At 39.0% G+C, this 17,537-nt stretch overlaps 2 protein-coding genes across 8 annotated transcripts; one reads left to right on the forward strand and one right to left on the reverse strand.

The window, feature by feature from the left end:
- Positions 1-603: 603 nt before the first annotated feature.
- LOC113566108 (type I inositol 1,4,5-trisphosphate 5-phosphatase) lies at positions 604-16,129 on the forward strand. 7 transcript variants are annotated; one of them, XM_026990219.1, is made up of 9 exons: positions 604-689; positions 841-1,071; positions 3,347-3,520; positions 10,783-10,955; positions 11,017-11,104; positions 11,157-11,312; positions 11,366-11,605; positions 13,129-14,071; positions 15,844-16,129. In XM_026990219.1, exons 1-9 carry the CDS (start codon positions 630-632, stop codon positions 16,113-16,115), a joined length of 2,337 nt encoding a protein of 778 aa, XP_026846020.1. In that variant the 5' UTR covers positions 604-629; the 3' UTR covers positions 16,116-16,129. The 7 variants fall into 7 exon arrangements, with proteins under 7 accessions (XP_026846020.1, XP_026845987.1, XP_026845992.1 ...); XM_026990186.1 differs by having other exon boundaries at positions 13,129-13,165; XM_026990191.1 differs by having other exon boundaries at positions 13,129-13,371; positions 15,844-15,940.
- Positions 16,130-16,260: 131 nt separating this feature from the next.
- LOC6591888 (transmembrane emp24 domain-containing protein bai) lies at positions 16,261-17,180 on the reverse strand. The gene is made up of 5 exons (XM_002016746.2): positions 17,016-17,180; positions 16,838-16,958; positions 16,712-16,782; positions 16,518-16,644; positions 16,261-16,444 (listed from the first exon to the last, which is right to left on the reverse strand). The coding sequence occupies exons 1-5, from the start codon at positions 17,130-17,132 to the stop codon at positions 16,323-16,325; spliced, it is 558 nt and encodes a 185-aa protein (XP_002016782.2). The 5' UTR covers positions 17,133-17,180; the 3' UTR covers positions 16,261-16,322.
- Between the last annotated feature and the right edge of the window lie 357 nt (positions 17,181-17,537).

Below are 17,537 nucleotides of genomic sequence, written 5' to 3' on the forward strand. Positions count from 1 at the left end.
GCTGTTCGCATATTTTGCTGTTGAAACACGGCCGAAATAATTGCTACATCTTGATCATCCATTATAAGAACCAAAAATTAATAAATCTTCCGCGCAAATGTAATGCACTTGTTATTGGCATTAGCTGTTTTTGACGGATGGTGGATGGTGCCAGTGTGAATCGGAGTTTCACATCCGTCAAAAAATCCCACCATTCCCCCGGGATGGACTCAGTGTGCAGAGCCTATAATCCTATACATTTTATTCCGTACCACTAAGTGAAATTTTACAATTCTAACGAAAACTGTGGTCATCTGCAATTTGTGCCAGTGGGAATTAGTTTTTCATATCTTGAAAAAAGTTCCCACCGTAACCCCTAGATGTTCTCCCTTTAGGTAACTACCAGCGTCAATGTAATGACACCTAGTCTGCGTCATTGTGTCTAATCAGACATCGATAGACAACGCGCGGTGTAAAAACGATATTATCTCTTTAAAACATCGCATATACACTTTATGAAGTATCGATAAGATATCGAGAAAACATCATTGGTATTCATATTTGCTTATCAAAATACATATGTTATGGGAATAGCGCAATTAAACATATTTTAGTGAAGCGTAATCGGAAAAATTGATTCTGTATAGAATATGGATGTTCATACCAAAGTATTACTTGTAACAGCTAATGTTGGGAGTTTATTCGAAGATGTAAGTAGAAAATATTTGAAAAATAGAGGTTTGTTTACATTTTAACATTTGTATAAACATTTGCATAAATGTATACATCACTATTAGAATGTATGTATATTAGAAATTTTCATGTACATACGAGCATTATTTTAATTATTTCATAATGCAGCCAGAGGGACTTCTTCAGACATGGCTACACGAATTTCTTTCCAAGGTTTCGTATATTCAACCAAAATTTTTAGCTTTACACCTTCAAGAAGTGGGAGGAAAAACTTACGAGAAATCAATGGAACACGTACAAGAATTTATCAGATGCTTGTGTGATGATAGTGTAATGGCAGATTATTTATCCGTTCATGCATATTTGGATGAAGATTTTAAGTCAGCTGAACACTTTACGGTAAGTAAATAAGGCCAGTCGCAACTTCATAAGCGACAATTAGATACCCCGATGGTATATGTTCACTCGGTTTCTACATACATATACACATATGTACACATGTACATACATAAATCGAATGGTTTAATTTATTAATATTCGTTTACATGGGTATATATGTCAACCATTACCTTAATGGTAAATAAGGCAGGTTACCAAATATTACTAGCCTTCTCTAGTACTAATCTTATTGGGAGAGAGCGGCCTTCACATGCCAGGCAACAAAAACCCACCCTTAACTGATAAGTCTGACCAATGGAGAGGGTTTTCCTTATTCCGTCCTCCATCTTAGGAGTGAGTAGATAACATTAATATAGATACGTTATGGTGGTATTCCACCAGTTTGCGAATAAACGAGGGGGAACGTTGTGAGTCGCTGCGGACATCGCAACTCTATATTTACACCCGATACTTAGTCAGTATGGCTCTCCTCCGGCAGAAGCCAAATTGATTTGTTCCTTTGGACTATATAAATTATCTGATCTGATCCAGATTCAGCAATCTGATAGATATGGTCATTATCTATGATTCTGCGCTTTTAGTTTTCTCGAATCTGCAATATTGTGGATGCTACAGATTTCCGTCCTTTGGGCGGAAGAGGGTGGGGTGAAATTTGGAGATATACGTTTTATAGTGAGATCTAACAGAAGTGTTGATACCAAATTTGGTTACTCTAGCCTTAATAGTCTCTGAGATTTGTGGTTGCCCCAGATTTTCGTCCTTTGTGGGTCGGAAGGGGGTGTGTCGAAATTTTGACACAAAACGGTCAAGGTCCGATATCACAGAAGTGTGTATACCAAATTTGGTTTCTCTGGCTCTTATAGGTTCTGAGATCCTTGAACTCATATTTTGCAATTGGCAAAACCGACCATGAAACCTGTGTGTAAGAGAGAGAGAGCAAGAAAGAATGAAATTGTTTTCTTGATTCTGGCTAGTACAACATTTTGCTTTAATTCTTCGCTAAATTTTAATTTTTCACTTCACCAAATCGGTGATACTTTTTTATTTGAGGGAATCACATTTTTTCTTTCGCTGAGAGTTACGTAAGATCTCTAGAATTTAATTCGTATAGCTTTCTTGGTATAATATGCATTTGGTAAAAGTTATTAGGAAACCAGCAAACTTACCCTATACATTCTGGTCGCTTCCCTCAGCCACCAACCACCTGGATCTCTGGCAACAACAAACTTAAGACATTGATTGGCAACCCAGATCTCCAGACTAACGCCTCCGCACTTCTACTTGTGAGGTTATTTGAAAATTAAAGCTTACGCCAGCTGAGGCTTACTACCATTGAAGAGCTCCAGGAAAAAATTCGTGCCGAAATCATTGCTATACCGCCCGAAAAAATAGAAAAAGTATTGGAAAAATGTGCAAAAAATAAATTTGTATTGTGTCCAATAAAGGTGGCCACTATATTAATATTGTGTTTCAAAATTATTCTGAATGTATATATATATTTTTTTTTTCAAAGTTATTCGATGTTGACACCAAAAGAATGTGTTCGGGCCAGCCGCCAAATAATAACCGTAACTTTAAGCATTATTATTGTATGAGCAGAGAGAGCCGCCTATGTTGTAAAACGTTGACTTTTTGCAGAGCTGCTGCGTTCTCCCGCTAAAGGAGCTCTCTGCCTCCGCCACTTCGGCAATCACTTTGATCTGGCGCCGTCGTCTATTTCAGTTCTACGCTAACCCCTCTGCGCATTGGTTGCATATCGATCTCGCCTAAATTCTATCTGGCCATAGAAAACAATCGGCTTCCGCTAACCAAATTCTCTTTTAATTTTTGAAACAATAGGTGCCAAAAAAGCTTTGCATCTCAAACAGGATGTTTTCCACGGAAAAAAACCACCGAGACCAAAAAAATTCTTATTGAATAAAATCACATTTTCATTTTTTAATTATATTATTTATTATTATTATATATTATTTTCTAATATTTTTCCTGTATATTTTAAAATGTAAATTAACATGTTTCCTTTATTATTATTATTAAAAAAAAAATCAAAGAAAAATGGACCAACGGCGGCTAACGGTATTTTTAGTATCTGTTATCACCACAAGAAATTATTGTTCCGTGCAAGATGTCTAGCAAAAATGCGCTTCACATTAAACAATTTTTTTTTGTATTTTTATAGATTCAAAACTATTTTTAAGACACAGTTTGCTTAATTTGAAATTTATATAAATATAACATTTTATAATTTATATAAACATAATATTGTCTCTTATAGGCACTTGGAAATCTATACTTCGCTCATATAGACATAGTGTCTTTGAAAATATGGAATTTTTTAACTCACAACTGGGAAGAGCAAATCCAAAAAGATAAACACATATATTGCGGTAATATTGAAACAATTGCAACAAAGGAAAAGTCAAAATTCCCGCAAAACTATTTTCCGGAAGTAAGTATTTATTTATTTTGCGTAATTAAAAATACGTAACACACTCTTGAATTCTGAGAAATGTCAGGACTTAGCATGAATCGCACATTGACTTGGGTTGCACGCTCGAGCCTGATGCTCCTTATGGAAGCATATCTTGACCTTTTATTAAATTTAAAGCATGAACACCGGATTTCGTTTTGAAATTTCGATTCCACCCCCGCTTCTACCGATCGAGGAATACTTGTCATCAATCTCCGAAAGCACTGAAATAAACGAGGGGGAACGTTGTGAGTTGCTGCGAAGACCGCAACTCTACATTTATACCCGATACTTAGTCAGTATGGCTCTCCTCAGGCAGACGCCGCTAATATTAAACGACACGACAAAGATTGCGTGCGAGAGAGACAGAAAACCAGTCTGAGCGTGTCGTCGGGCACTGCAAAGCCACTGCAAATTGATTTGTTCCTTTTGGCTACAAAAATGATCCTATCTAATCCAGATTCAGCAATCTGATAGATATGGTCATTCTCTATGATTGTGCGTTTTTCGTTTTCTCGAATCTTTAATATAATGGATGCCACAGAGTTTCGTCCTTTTTAGGAGCGGAAGAGGGTGGGGTAATCTAACACGAGTGTGGATACCCAATTTGGTTGCTCTAGCTCCTATAGTCTCTGAGATCTAGGAACTCACTTTTAGCAATAGGCAAAGCCGACCATGAAATGTGTGTGTTAGAGAGAGACAGAGCGAGAGAGAATGACATTTTTTTCTTGATTCTGTCTATAATACGATCTGGTTCAGATTTTGCACTCTAGAAGATATAGTCATACTCAGTCATACATTAAACGCAGGTTTTCTGTTTTCTCGTATCTTTGAAATTGTGGATGCTACAGATTTTTGCCCTTTGTGAGGGCGGAAGTGGGCGGAGCGAAGTTTTGAAATACAATTGTAACAGTGAGATCTAACAGGAACATGGATACAAAAATTAGTTGCTCTAGCTCTTATAGTTTCTGATCTATAGGCGCTCATAGAGAGGGACAGACGGACGGACGGACAGACAGACATGGCTCAATCGACTCGGCTATTGATGCTGATCAAGAATATACATACTTTATAGGGTCGGAAACGTTTCCTTCTGTACGTTACATACATCCACTTTCACCAAAAATCTTGATACCCCTAACTCATTTTACGTATCGGGTATAAAAACAGTTTAAATAAAAGTTAGGGGAGAGTGCGACTATGTAAAATTCTGGTGGTTGACTACTAAGTAACTGACAGTTAAAATAGTTGTGGTATACGACTGATGTTTGGGGGACTTACATCACTATCATCATCACTCAATGGCCGCCTCAATAATCCAGGACTTGAGGCAGGCAACAGTGTCGCTGCAAGGATACGCACCTGGAAAAAATATTATAAAATTTGCTAGCTATAGATCCTTAATGATTTAAGTTGTACATTTAGTAAGGGACACGGCCAATGCCTTTTATTTATGCCCAAGAATCCAAAAAAATAAAAAATTATACAAATTAAATGAAAATCGATTATAAATAAAGGGGTATGAACTATCGCGGGAGTGTCTATGTGGTTTTAAAGTCCACGAGAACCGAGGTAAACAGCACTTCCTCTGGCGTCCTCTTGGAGGCATCTTCAAGCGATACCAGCACCGAGCCGCCTGGGTATTTTCTCCTTGCTCTTAAGAAAGCCGGTTAGCCGATTACCCCATGTTCTACACATTTCCTTCAGCTGTCTCGCTTTTTTATTCTTCAGGTGGTAGTACTCCTCCACCTGCTTTCGGTCTGTAGTCTGGGCTGCATCTCTAAGTCCCTTTGCAGCGTTCTAAGAGAGGACGTCAGGGGCGGTACTTGAAGGGCGCTCTCGATGGTGGATACTAGCGAGTGTAGTGCCGTCTCCACTGATTTCTCTTTGGTGTAGGCGTGTTGGTTTGTTGACTTCAATCCCCCTACCTCATTCCTGATGTGTAAATCCAACAGCTTTTCTAGTGTTTTTAGTATAAAGGAGGTAAGGCTTATCGGTCTGTAATCCTTGGGACTCACGTGGCTGCATTTTCCTGCCTTAGGGAGGAAGACAACTCTCGGGGTTCTCCATTGGATGGGGATATAGCCCGTACTTAGGCATGCTGAGTATATTGCGAAGACCTCTTTGGTCAACTACATCATGGCTGGAAATATCCCGTCCAGTCCTGGTGCTTTTATGCCCGCGAAGGAGTCTATGGCCCAGTGGATTCTCTTAGTGGTTAACAGACCTATTCCTCAGACCTGTTCCTCAGTTGCTAGGTCCTGATGCTCCTTGGCATCAGTGACCTCGGTGCATCCAGGGAAGTGCGCCTCCATTAGTGCTGTTAGAGCTTCTTTACTGCCCTCAGTCCACTGTCCGTTGTCTAGTTTTAGTTGGCTCTGTACTGTGGGCTGCTTTGAAAGCAGCTTCCGGAGCCTAGCGGTTTCGGGCACTTTCTCGATGTTGGAGCAGAAGTTTCTCCACGAGTTCCTTTGTGCCTTACCTATTTCCTTCTTGTAGCTCCTAAGTAGGATTTTATATGGTGGATAATCTCTTCGTTCGCTTGTTTGGCGATCTTGAAGAATTCCTTGAGGTTGTTCCTTTGGAGAGAGAGATCTCGGTTCCACCAGAGTGGCTTGGACCTCCTCTTCGTTCTCGAGGGTTTGCACGATGCATGGTAGGCGTTCAGTAACTCGTTAGATAGGGTCTTTAGGGACTTCTCTATATCCTCCGCGGATTTCACTGAGCCCGGATTCGCGAGCTTCGAAGTAACTGTCTTTTTAAACTTTAACCAGTTTGTGTTCCGGGGGTTTCTATGGACTGTTATCTTCGAAGAGTGTTTGAATTCGCACTTGAACTGAATGTACTTATGGTCTGAGAAGGATGGTCTTTCGAGGACTCTCCAGTCAGATACCAAGGTACTCTTTCCCGTTACAAGAGTTAGGTCTAGCACGTTTGACGAGATGGGACGAAGGTGTGTTCCTCGCCCACCTTTGCTACGTCTAAGTTGGTGGATAAGATAAAGTCTAGGAGTGACTCACCTCTATCATTGATGTCAGGGCTTCCCCCACACATTGTGATGGGCGTTGGCGTCTGCGCCATTGAGGAGTTGGAGATTTGTGGAGCCGGCTTCTGTCACCAGACTCCTAAGTTCGTCCGGTGGAGCGGGCCTGTCGTGTCCCATGTAGCAGGAAGCTGCCATAAGGCGCTTTTCCTCGCCTTCCAGCATCACTACCGTCAGGTCATCCGTGCTGTAATGAGACATAAGATTCCCTTCCGTACGAGTACGGCGGTTCTGATCCTGCTTACGGATGTTGAGTGCCCATGCCCATGCCCACGCATGGGAGCGCTAGGGTCCTCCTCCATTCGCGTGAACAGTGACTCAACGAGCTGCGCGTGGACTAACTTCCACTGCGCCGCCATCATCTTCCCATTCTCGTCGCTGCGGTCGATCAAGGCCACAAAGAGATGTCTCTTGGACACTTCGCTCATGGCCTTCTGTCTCGGCTTCCTTGCCTGGGGCTGGGGCTGGGGGGGTGGCCACCTTGGGCCCGCGTTGCCGCTTGCTGGCCGGAGTGTCTTTGGCAGCACTCTCGATCGAGCGTTGTCTCTTAGACCAACCACCTTGTTAGCGAATCCACCGTTTGTTGCCTTCATCTGGGGCAGCTGTGCGTAGTGTTCGCGACCCTCCTGTACCCGTTGCTCAGCCCAGGCTAGCTTAGAATTCTCCTCTTGGGAGATATCCGCTTTGCCCTGGAGCCGGCTCAGTAACTGGAGGGCCGCCTTATACTGAGGCCTTCATCGCATCCCTGGAACGCTTCGGCCCTTCCCTACGCAGGGAGCTGGTACCTGGTTCTTGCGAGCGGAGAAGGCTTTCTTCTTCTGTCTTGCTAATGGATAGTACGCTCTCCGGGTCCGAGTCTGTGTCGACAGCGGCACCCGCGCGGCTCACCCTGCAACGCGTCGTTTTTGTGGCAGTAGTATTACAACTGACATGGCCTGCTCCCGCCATGCCCGCCATGTGAGCGCTGGCGACACGCAGGGAGGAATGCTCCTCCCCGTGCCCGCCGATGGTAGCAGTCACGCTTTCCACCGACGTTTGGGTTGACATCCCAACCCGGGTTTGCTCCTTTCGAGCCTCCATGTTTGGCCCGAAGATCCATACTGGTTAATATTTTTCGGGGGGACTATTCCCTAGCGTTTTATGCCTGGCACCTCTAGCCATGGCCATGGTTCAGTTCCCCCGACTTTAGATCAGGAAGACGATGGACCATTGCCTTAGCTAGACACTGCATTATCCCGGACAGGGCAAGCGACAGTGCATTACCCTCGCCCGGGATAATGCAGTGTCCATTGCCCAGCCGGCACCCTCGTGGAGGGTTCAGCTAGAGGGTTTTTGACAGCCAATTTTGTTGATAGATATGACTTTTTATTTATCTTATATTTATTTTATCTTATTTTTGTTAATGGTGTAATTTGTATTTGAATATAAAATATTATCACAGATACAAAAAGCGTCCCTATGAGCGTCTATAGCTCAGAGACTATAAGAGCTAGAGTAACGAAATTTTATATCTAGACTTCTGTGATATGTCACTGTTTCAAGTATATTTCAAAACATCCCACTTCACCAGAGACGAAAATCTGTGGCATCCACAATTTTTAGGATCCGAGAAACCAAAAAACGCAGAATCGTAGAAAATCGCAGAAAATGACTACACCTAATTCTGTTTTTACACGGTAGATTTGTTCCTGAAAAAACCGTGTAAAAAATGCATTCCCTACCGGCAAGCGAGGTGTAGGTTGCCGTTTGTAGCGTCCTGTCAGCTTCCAAAGGGCGTAATTTGAGTGTACGTCTTCTGTGGCCTGTACTCGTGCCTGAGTCGTTTCTTGAGCAGAGAAGCCCTTCGATCTCACTTGAAGTGTCAATTTTGGTCACAAGAGTGTCGACTGCGGCATCTACATTTTGAGCGGTCCTTAAGTATGTATGTAAGTCTAGCGAGATACCCAGAATTTCCTTGAACAGGTGAATGTTTGAGTTGGGTTTCAACAGACTCGTCATGGCTGGGATTGTCTGCAAAGTTTTTGATAATGTAGCAGTAAGAGACAGTTGGTCGGAGCTGAGGTCATGCTCTTCACCGATATTTAGGACGTGTAGCGTTGAATCCATGACCGCCGCAAGCTGAATCGGCTCCAATTGCACAGCGTATTGGTGAAAGTGGGAAATATCCTTCCGAAGGAGTACATCTCGTCCTCCTCCAGACCTGTTGGAAGGGTGGTCGGCTCTGTAACACTCGTATTCGTAGAGAGTGTAGTTTTTTCGTGGGTATAGGTAGGTTTCAGCCACTAACATGATGTCAATGTTAGGACGCTGTAAAAATAGAGCCAGCTCATTAGTGTTATGAGCAAGGCTACGGGCGTTCCAACATCCGTTCCTTAGGTCCGACAGCATTATGGTCTTCTGGTGTACCTGCGTTACGCAGTTGGTCGAGGAATTGCAAGGTACCTGCTGCTCCCGTTGTGAGGCCCGCTACTGACCTTTGCAGTTCCATAAGAGCTATGGAGTTTGTATCCGTCTGCGGTTCAGGATGAGAACCTTGAGCGTTGGTGGACCAAGTTGGTGGTCTGCGTATTCCTTGAAGCAGAGGGAACTGGGTGATGTAGTCCTGGTGTGTCGAGTAGTGCCGGCGAGTATCAACGTAGTCCTGCTGAGGTTTGTTTCGTCGGAAAGCATCCGCGAAGCATATCCCGCGCTGTAATGCCTTTGAGGGGATGCTTGTAACACCCAGAAGGAAGCATTTCCGACCCCATAAAGTATGTATATTCTTGATAGCCTAGTCGATATAGCCATGTCTGTATGTCCGTCCGTCCCGATTAGCGCCTAGATCTCAGAGAGTATACAAGAGAAGTTTTTTGGCATGAAGATACGAAAAAACACAACATAGCACCATATCTATCAAATTGCAAATTTGAACCAGATCGGATCATTATTATAGCCAAAAGGAACAAGTGAAATTGCAGTGGCTACGATAGCGTAGCCACGCGCTTACTTATTCCCTCTCTTTCGCACACTCTTCATCGTGCAGTGTGCGCCCTACTGACTGAGTATCAGCTATAAATGTAGAGTCGCGGCCCTAGCTGCGAACATGGTTTGAAAATCAACGAGGGGGAACGTTGTGAGTTGCTGCTGCGACCGAAACTCTACATTTATACCCAATACATAGTCAGTATGGCTACGTGCGTGCGGGAGAGACAGAAAACGTGTGTGAAAGTGTCGTCCGGCGCTGCGTAGCCACTGCAAATTGATTAGTTCCTTTTGGCTATAAAAATGATCCGATCTGGTGCAGATTCGGCAATCTGGTAGGTGTAGTTTTTTCGTATCTTCAATATTATGGATGCCACAGATTTTCTTCCTTTCTAGGGGAGGAAGGGGTGAGGCGTATTTTGAAATACTTGTGCAGGTTCGATATCACATTAGTGTGGATACCAAATTTGGTTGCTCTAGTTCTAATAGTCTCTGAGATCTAGGCGCTCACTTTTTGCGATAGGCAAAGCCGACCATGAAAATAAATTGTTTAAATAAAAAAAAAGAAAATAAAATTTTTTTTCATTCTGGCTATAGATTCTGCAGTCTAGAAGAATATTGTCTATTGACTATTATCATCTCGACTCCGCATTTTTGGTTTTCTCGTATCTTTAAAATTGAGGATGTCGCAGATTTTTGTCCTTTGTGGGGATGGGGTGAAGATTTGAAATACACTTGTTACAGTGACATATTACAGAAGTTTGGATACAAAATGTCGTTGCTCTAGCTCTTATAGTCTCTGAGCACTAGCCGCTCATAGGGACGAACAGAAGGAAGGACGGGCAGACGGACGGACAGACATGGCTCAATCGACTCGGCTATTGGTGGTGATCAAAAATATATGTACTTTATGGGATCGGAAATGCTTTCTTGTGGACGTTACACACATCCACTCTCACCACAAATCTAATATATCCCTATACTCATTTTGAGTATCGGGTATAAAAATGTTACATTTTTTAGGAACTAATCTACAGAATTAGGCGTAGTTCCCTAAATCCTAAATCCTGAAATCCTACATAACCATAAAAGTTATTACTATTGCTAAAAGAATTTTTTAGATGTACAAAAATACGAAAAATTATATTATTAAAAAAGCAACTATGGCTCCGCATGTTTAATACTGTTAAATCTATTCCAATAAGGTATATATTCTTGAACTTTTCTCCTGCTTTAGTGTAAATGGTCTCGGAAAGGTTTTATGCGCACACGTTGGGAAATTAATGGTACAGTGATCGATCTCGTCAATATCCACCTTTTTCATGATGCATCAAATTTGGTTGCTTGTGAAAGTTTTCCATCTGTATATTGTAAAACAAGGAGAAGAGCGTTAGTTCATACAATTGAAAGGTACTATTAAATAAATAATTAAATACAAAAATGCAATTCAATTACATATATTTTAAAACAGATTTCATTCGGATGAAAAGAATGGTTCAGTACCATATTTCCTATTTGGTGATTTCAATTTTAGATGCGATACCGACGGCGTCGTAAAAGTAAGTTAACAATGTCAACCTAAGAAACTGTATTTTTGAACTTTTTGAACAGGAACTAACGAAGAACCTAAATCCCTATCGCGCTGATGATACCAGGATTGAAAACAATAAAGTTCATTATCGTAATTCAATTGGAGACACCGTACTTACTATAGGAAAGAAGGAATTTAGTCATGTCGATCATCAACTGAAGTTTAAGGAAGATTGGGTAACTATTTATTGCAGATCGTAAGGCTATATTTTATTATTTGCTATAATTAGCTCAAGAAGTATGACAGAGAATTGGAGCCACTTAAGGATACTCTAGACGAATACCCGATAAATTTTTTTCCTACTTATCCTTTTGAAGAGGACCCACACATGCCCATGGACTATATGTCAACTCGTTGTCCGGCGTGGTGTGATCGTATTTTAATGAGTCCCCAAATTAAGGAAATGGTCGTAATTGATGAATGGAAATATGGCATGATCGGTGAATCTGCATGCATGGGAGATCATAAGGTAAATTCAATAACTATGAGAAGCTTAAAACCAAACGTTGGTTCACATATGTACATATATGTCTTAATAGTAGATAGGAAAAACCATTTTTACAGAGTGTATTGTAGTTTATTTTGTCAATGACTTGGTTGGTCCAGCTTATCGTAAACTTAAATATGATGTGTTTCATTAAACGGTGCGCGGAAACTAAACGACTTTACACATTATACATTATATTCCTATCTTTTTAGTCTGCTGTTTGAATACGGTTTAGATGCTTGGAGTACCCCAATGAAAGGTTCACCAAGAATGGATTCATCGGGAAATTCATTTCTAGCAATTTATATTATAGTGCACAGTCTGTTCAAAAAAGATGTTAACGCCATGGAAACATTTTTGAATATTTTTATATACATGAATGAACGCATTGAAGTCTTTAGCCAAATCTAGTATATTCTATATTATATCGAAGAACTAGAAATAATTTTAAATGGTTTTATTGTTATTATTCTCTAAAACTTCATAAGTCTCTTTTGGTGTCGGAAAACGTTGCCCATCCTATTAATCCTATTAAAACGGCAAAAAATTACATTAAAAATCTTTTAAATTTGAATACGTATTAAGCGTGATCCTGTGATATCGGACTTTGACCGTTTTGTGTCAAAATTTCGCCACACCCCCTTCCGCCCCCGCAAAGGACGAAAATCTGGGGCATCCACAAATCTCAGAGACTATTAACGCTAGAGTAACCAAATTTGGTATCCGCACTCCTGTTAGATCTCACGCCACCACAAAGGACGAAAAACTGTTGCATCCACAATATTGAGGATACGAGAAAACTAAAAACGCAGAATCATAGATAATGACCATATTTATCAGATTGCTGAATCTGGATAAGATCAGATCATTTTTATAGCCAAAAGGAACAAATCAATTTGCAGTGGCTACGCAGCGCCCGACGACACGCTGATTTTCTGTCTCTCTGACACGCACTCTTTGTCGTGTCGTTTCGCGGCGTCTGCCGGAGGAGAGCCATACTGACTTAGTATCGCGTATAAATGTAGAGTTGCGGTGTCCGCAGAAACTCACAACGTTCCCCCTCGTTAGTGATAAATTTCTTTTACTTTTGAACACATCAGTTTCACACGGAGTGCTAAAATTCTTGTTAAATTTGGTTGGTATATAAAGATTTTCAAAAGATGCTGTTAAATAAATATATACAGTTAATATAAACAACACAGTGCGACATAATAAAACTTTTGGAATGTGTACTTTGTACGGGACAAAAATTATGTTTAGGCCTGGTTGAGTAGATCACATACTTACAGCTTCTGAAATTTGTGGGTATGTTTTGTGGGTATGTTACAAGTTTTAATTAGGGGGAGGTGGTATACACAACCAGGCCTACAACCTAATTTTTGTCTCGTGCAAAGTACAAAAGCTCCGTCGCATAGTGTAATAAGTAATACTAATTGAATTTAGCGATATTGAAAATTGTTTTTAATCGGTCTAATAATTATTATCTCTTCTCTTTTATCATGTAGCCTATTTACTTAAGTGTTCGTCTAAAGGCAAACAAAGGTACTTGTAGATCTTGTGTTTGCACCTATACACAAACTTATGCAAAAAGCGAAAACTTCCCAACATCACCTCTACCCGCAGTCAGAAACATATGTCCCTATTCCAATAAATTATTTTTGGAAGTTTTATGCGAATGTAAAAACATACCTAGCAGTGCAAAGCTTACAAATGTAACCGATGTACGTAAGGTATTCGAATCCTTAAAAGTAAGTCAAAGTGAACATAAAGAAGGAATCACTCCCTCAAATATTCCGAATATAACTATTAATGTAATTGACTCTGATAATGTCTGCTTGTGCTTGTGTTCACAATTATCTAGTACAATTTTGCAATTTGACGATCAAATGGAAAAAACTGATGAATTAAATTGCGTCATGTGTCGTAATATAGGGAAAATACAGACAACCGCGTTCCAACACAAGCTTTTTTCGGAGCGCCTTCTGCTCCCCCAAGACACAATAATCAGCACTATCGATCAACAGCATCTCAACACAGATATTGAACATGTTCATGATGATCCATATACTCCAGAAAGCAATGAGTCACACTCACCTCATCCTGAGATGACAAGCGGATGTACGTCAATCTCAAACCGAATTCGCAATCCGTTTGATCCTACACTGTCACAAGACAGATATTTTGAAATTAAAAATACGGAATTGGACCCTTCGGATAGTGAAAAGCTAGCAATATCAAGAAATTTTGACTCTGAAAAACAACCGAGAGGAACTGTACCTCCTGACCAATTGAAATCTAGGTTAGAAAACTTACAGAAGTTATCAATACGTTCTTTGGGGCGTGATGACACTTTTGTTCGGAATGGTGATGTTGAAAATGTTAATAACGTATGCTCAAGTGCTTATCCATCTCGCACAAGACGAAACTCAATTGTTATCCCTATGTGTTGTAACATTAATTAACATCAGTTTGTTTTTATTAAATGATTTTGCTAAAAAAAAAAAAAGTATTCCAAGGTCGTCTTCTTTTCATTCTTTTCTTTCATTCTTGTCATTTTTTTCAAATACAGCACATTATCTCTAATATGTCGATTTTTCGGTATCAGTCCTAGAATTTTAATATTTATATTAAAGGGCTTACTTAATAGGAATACTCCAATTCGAAAAATTAAGCTACGGAGATGGAGGGTTTTGATTTCGGAAAAATATGGGTTTGAATTTGATTCAAAAATAGTTAAATAACTTATTTTAAAACAAAAAAGTCGAAAGAAAAGAAAATTATATTTTTACATGCAGACGGACGATGCTTAATTTTATTAAACTCAAATAAAAAAAAAAACTAAGAAGAAGAATTTAAATTTGAATTAAATACCTTTTTCAAAAATTCATCAGACGAATTGTTAAAAAATTGTTGGGTTAAATTTGTATTCAATTTGTTTCATCTTTATTATTTTGAAACGAATATAAATTTGATAGATATAAAATAAACATGGTTCGATAGGTCTAAAATGTTGAATTTTCAAATGACAGCTTTTATTTTCTGAACATAACTTTTTCCAGATTATTAAAAAAAATTCACCTTTTGGACCATAGTTACCTTTGCTGTGGTATAAAAAATCATTATCATAAATCAATTTAGCACCAAAAAAAGTTGGTTTTCAATGTCATTTATACATTTTTACATATGTACGTTTTTTTATAAATTCATTTGACAACTCATTTTATTTAATGCAATATCGTTTATTTTTTTCGCAGTGGAAGAAATTCAGCATAAACCCGTTCTTAAACATTTGTTTTGGATTTATATATTTTTTATTTTTTGTCGATCTATTTAAGAAAATAAACATTTACAATATACCTTCAAAATCGTTTATATTTTTTAACTATTAATTTAATAATATTATTGTAGTTAATTTTCAAATATTTGCGTATTTGTGTAAGATCAGTCATATATGAATGTAAACGTAAGGAATCAAAAATGTCTAGGCTCACCCATCATTATTACAAAAAAGCACCCAAGCATTATAGGATTTATTAACTTTTTATTGAACATTTTATCCAACAAAATTTTTTGTGTTACATGTATGCTCAAAGTTATGGTGTGCCTAAACTTTATTGATCCACTTACAAGTTAGTCTTTTAATTATACCAAAGACTTTACAATACCAAGATGTTGCATGATGGAACAAAAAGGTTTTCATTCAGGGTTTCATTTTTCTTGCCCGCTGCCCTCTCGGCCACAACAAATACGAAGGCGCAGAAACGGCGTACTTTTCTAGCAACAAATACACATTCTTTGGCGACCCACAAAGTCTATCCTCTTGCACAAGAGAATGGTTCGAAACGGAATTTGCAATAGTGCAATAACAAATTGTAGGTCTTCGGCATGATAGGCTTATTTTCTCCGAGACGGTGAAAAAATGCGCCTCTCCAAAGACCGAGTATTTGTTATAGGCCGAAGCCGAGTAGGCAGCGGAGCCGACGGAAAGCGAAGATAGCCTTAAAGTGAATTGTACTACATACAAGTACACCGCGCTTAAATACCAAGAAGCGTCAAACGAAAATTTGAATTGAATTTGTTCCTGATGCAATACCGTATTCTATAGTCTTTGATTATACACCAACAAAATTATTATTCAAGAAATTTAAATTTTAGTGGTTTTAGTGACTGGTATTTAATGGATTTCACTTTTTAATCTAATTTATTTTCTATTGTTATAGGCTCTGCGCATATCCCTTATGTTCCCGAATCGTTAAAAGTTTTAGGGCATGAAGCCTTGAATGATGATAGTCTTTGGATGGAACAATCAAACATTGATACTTGTTGTTCTTCGAACAGTTTGGTTGCCAATACGCATTATATACGTATGAAGCCCGTCTCTACCAGCCCGAGTAAAGACATGAAAGACAAGAATGGTATTCTGTCTTGCAAAAATGAAGATTGCAAAAGTCTTGACAATGATAATGCACTGCTATTAAAGGAAACCGTTTAAAAAAATCACGTCAAGAATTTGTGTAAACTGGCCCAATTACTTGTACCTTAAAGTATTGTTTTTAAATTATGTATGTTAAATGCGTCCATCTTAAATAATGTTTTTAAATGGAGAGCTTGGAATATTTAAAATATATAAACATGTGTACTTTATTGATTCTTGAATTTATTTTAAACGAAAGTTAAGAGAGGATTCATGTTTTTTACACTATTCAATAAGTTTTTTTGCTTTAAAATATCTGCGAAGATACAGGACTTGCCACGTAGCCAAACCAAGCAAACAGCACATGCTGAAAATGCTAAAGAATAGGACTCGACTATTTGTTTTTTCTGCAATAAGAAGATACAATTTTTTTTTATAAAGTTATTATTCTTAACTGGCGAAGACTGTTTTCACTTTTACCATTTGTGTCACGCATTTCTTCCTCTCGCTTGCGCATTAGAATAAAATCCCGCACTATTGAATCGGAAAGGTCTTCCAAGCGTTTAAGGTCGACTTCAAGAGGTTTCAATTTGGAAGCCTCACCAATCTATAGAATAAGAGTTTAAAACTAAACGTGGTACCCATTTAAAAAAAAAAAAATCAGTTTGACTTACACCCTCGTAGCTTTTTGTTTCTACACCTTTTTTTGTCACTAGCGAAACCTCTTGCGGAATCCCTCGTTGATCTGTAGCAGTATTATTTATATAATATTTATGGGTAGAAGGCATTGTTTTACATACGTGGTGGTACTTTTGAGATGAAGCATATTTCGTAGGCGTCATATACTTCTGACATAAAACTGAATTTTCCTTTGGTAATGTGCTCCTTTTGTGACAATATATGTCCTTTTGTGTCCCGTGCCTAATTTTATTGAATTTTAGTTTCGATTTCGTTTTAAAAAATGATGATCAAACTTACAACATAGTCGATGATTTGGCCGGGCACATCGGAAACTTCGTATTCCCCCATTACCAATTGATTTGCCTGAATGTCTTCTTTGAGGCACTTTTGGGTGTTTGGCGCCAGGTTAAACATAACACTGTCAATTGGCCAAACATATCCGATGAATAAAAAATAAAAAAACGTTGCTTTTGCCATGTCGTGAGTTTCAATATAAATAACTTAATGAATGACAAAGATGAGGTGGCCAACTTTTCTTCTTCCTACTTCATACTCGACATTCAAAGTAAATTTATTGACATTCCAACAATTGCAACCCTGCATGAAATTTAATTTTAAGTGTTGAAAAAGTGAGAGCATGATTACTGGTATTCGTTAAAAGATTTTCCATTTGCTTAAAATATCGTAGCTATCGGTTGAGAGATATAATTGTCACTCATGTGATGAAACTGTTTATTAAGAATAAAAAAAAACAATTTTTTTTCTTCAGTCAAGTATTTCCAACCAAGTCACAAGTCCAAGTCACAAAAGATTTCCGAT

The sequence above is a fragment of the Drosophila persimilis genome, unplaced genomic scaffold, assembly GCF_003286085.1.
Source record: "Drosophila persimilis strain 14011-0111.01,24,50 unplaced genomic scaffold, DperRS2 tig00000000-arrow-pilon, whole genome shotgun sequence".
Taxonomy (NCBI): Eukaryota; Metazoa; Arthropoda; class Insecta; order Diptera; family Drosophilidae; genus Drosophila; species Drosophila persimilis.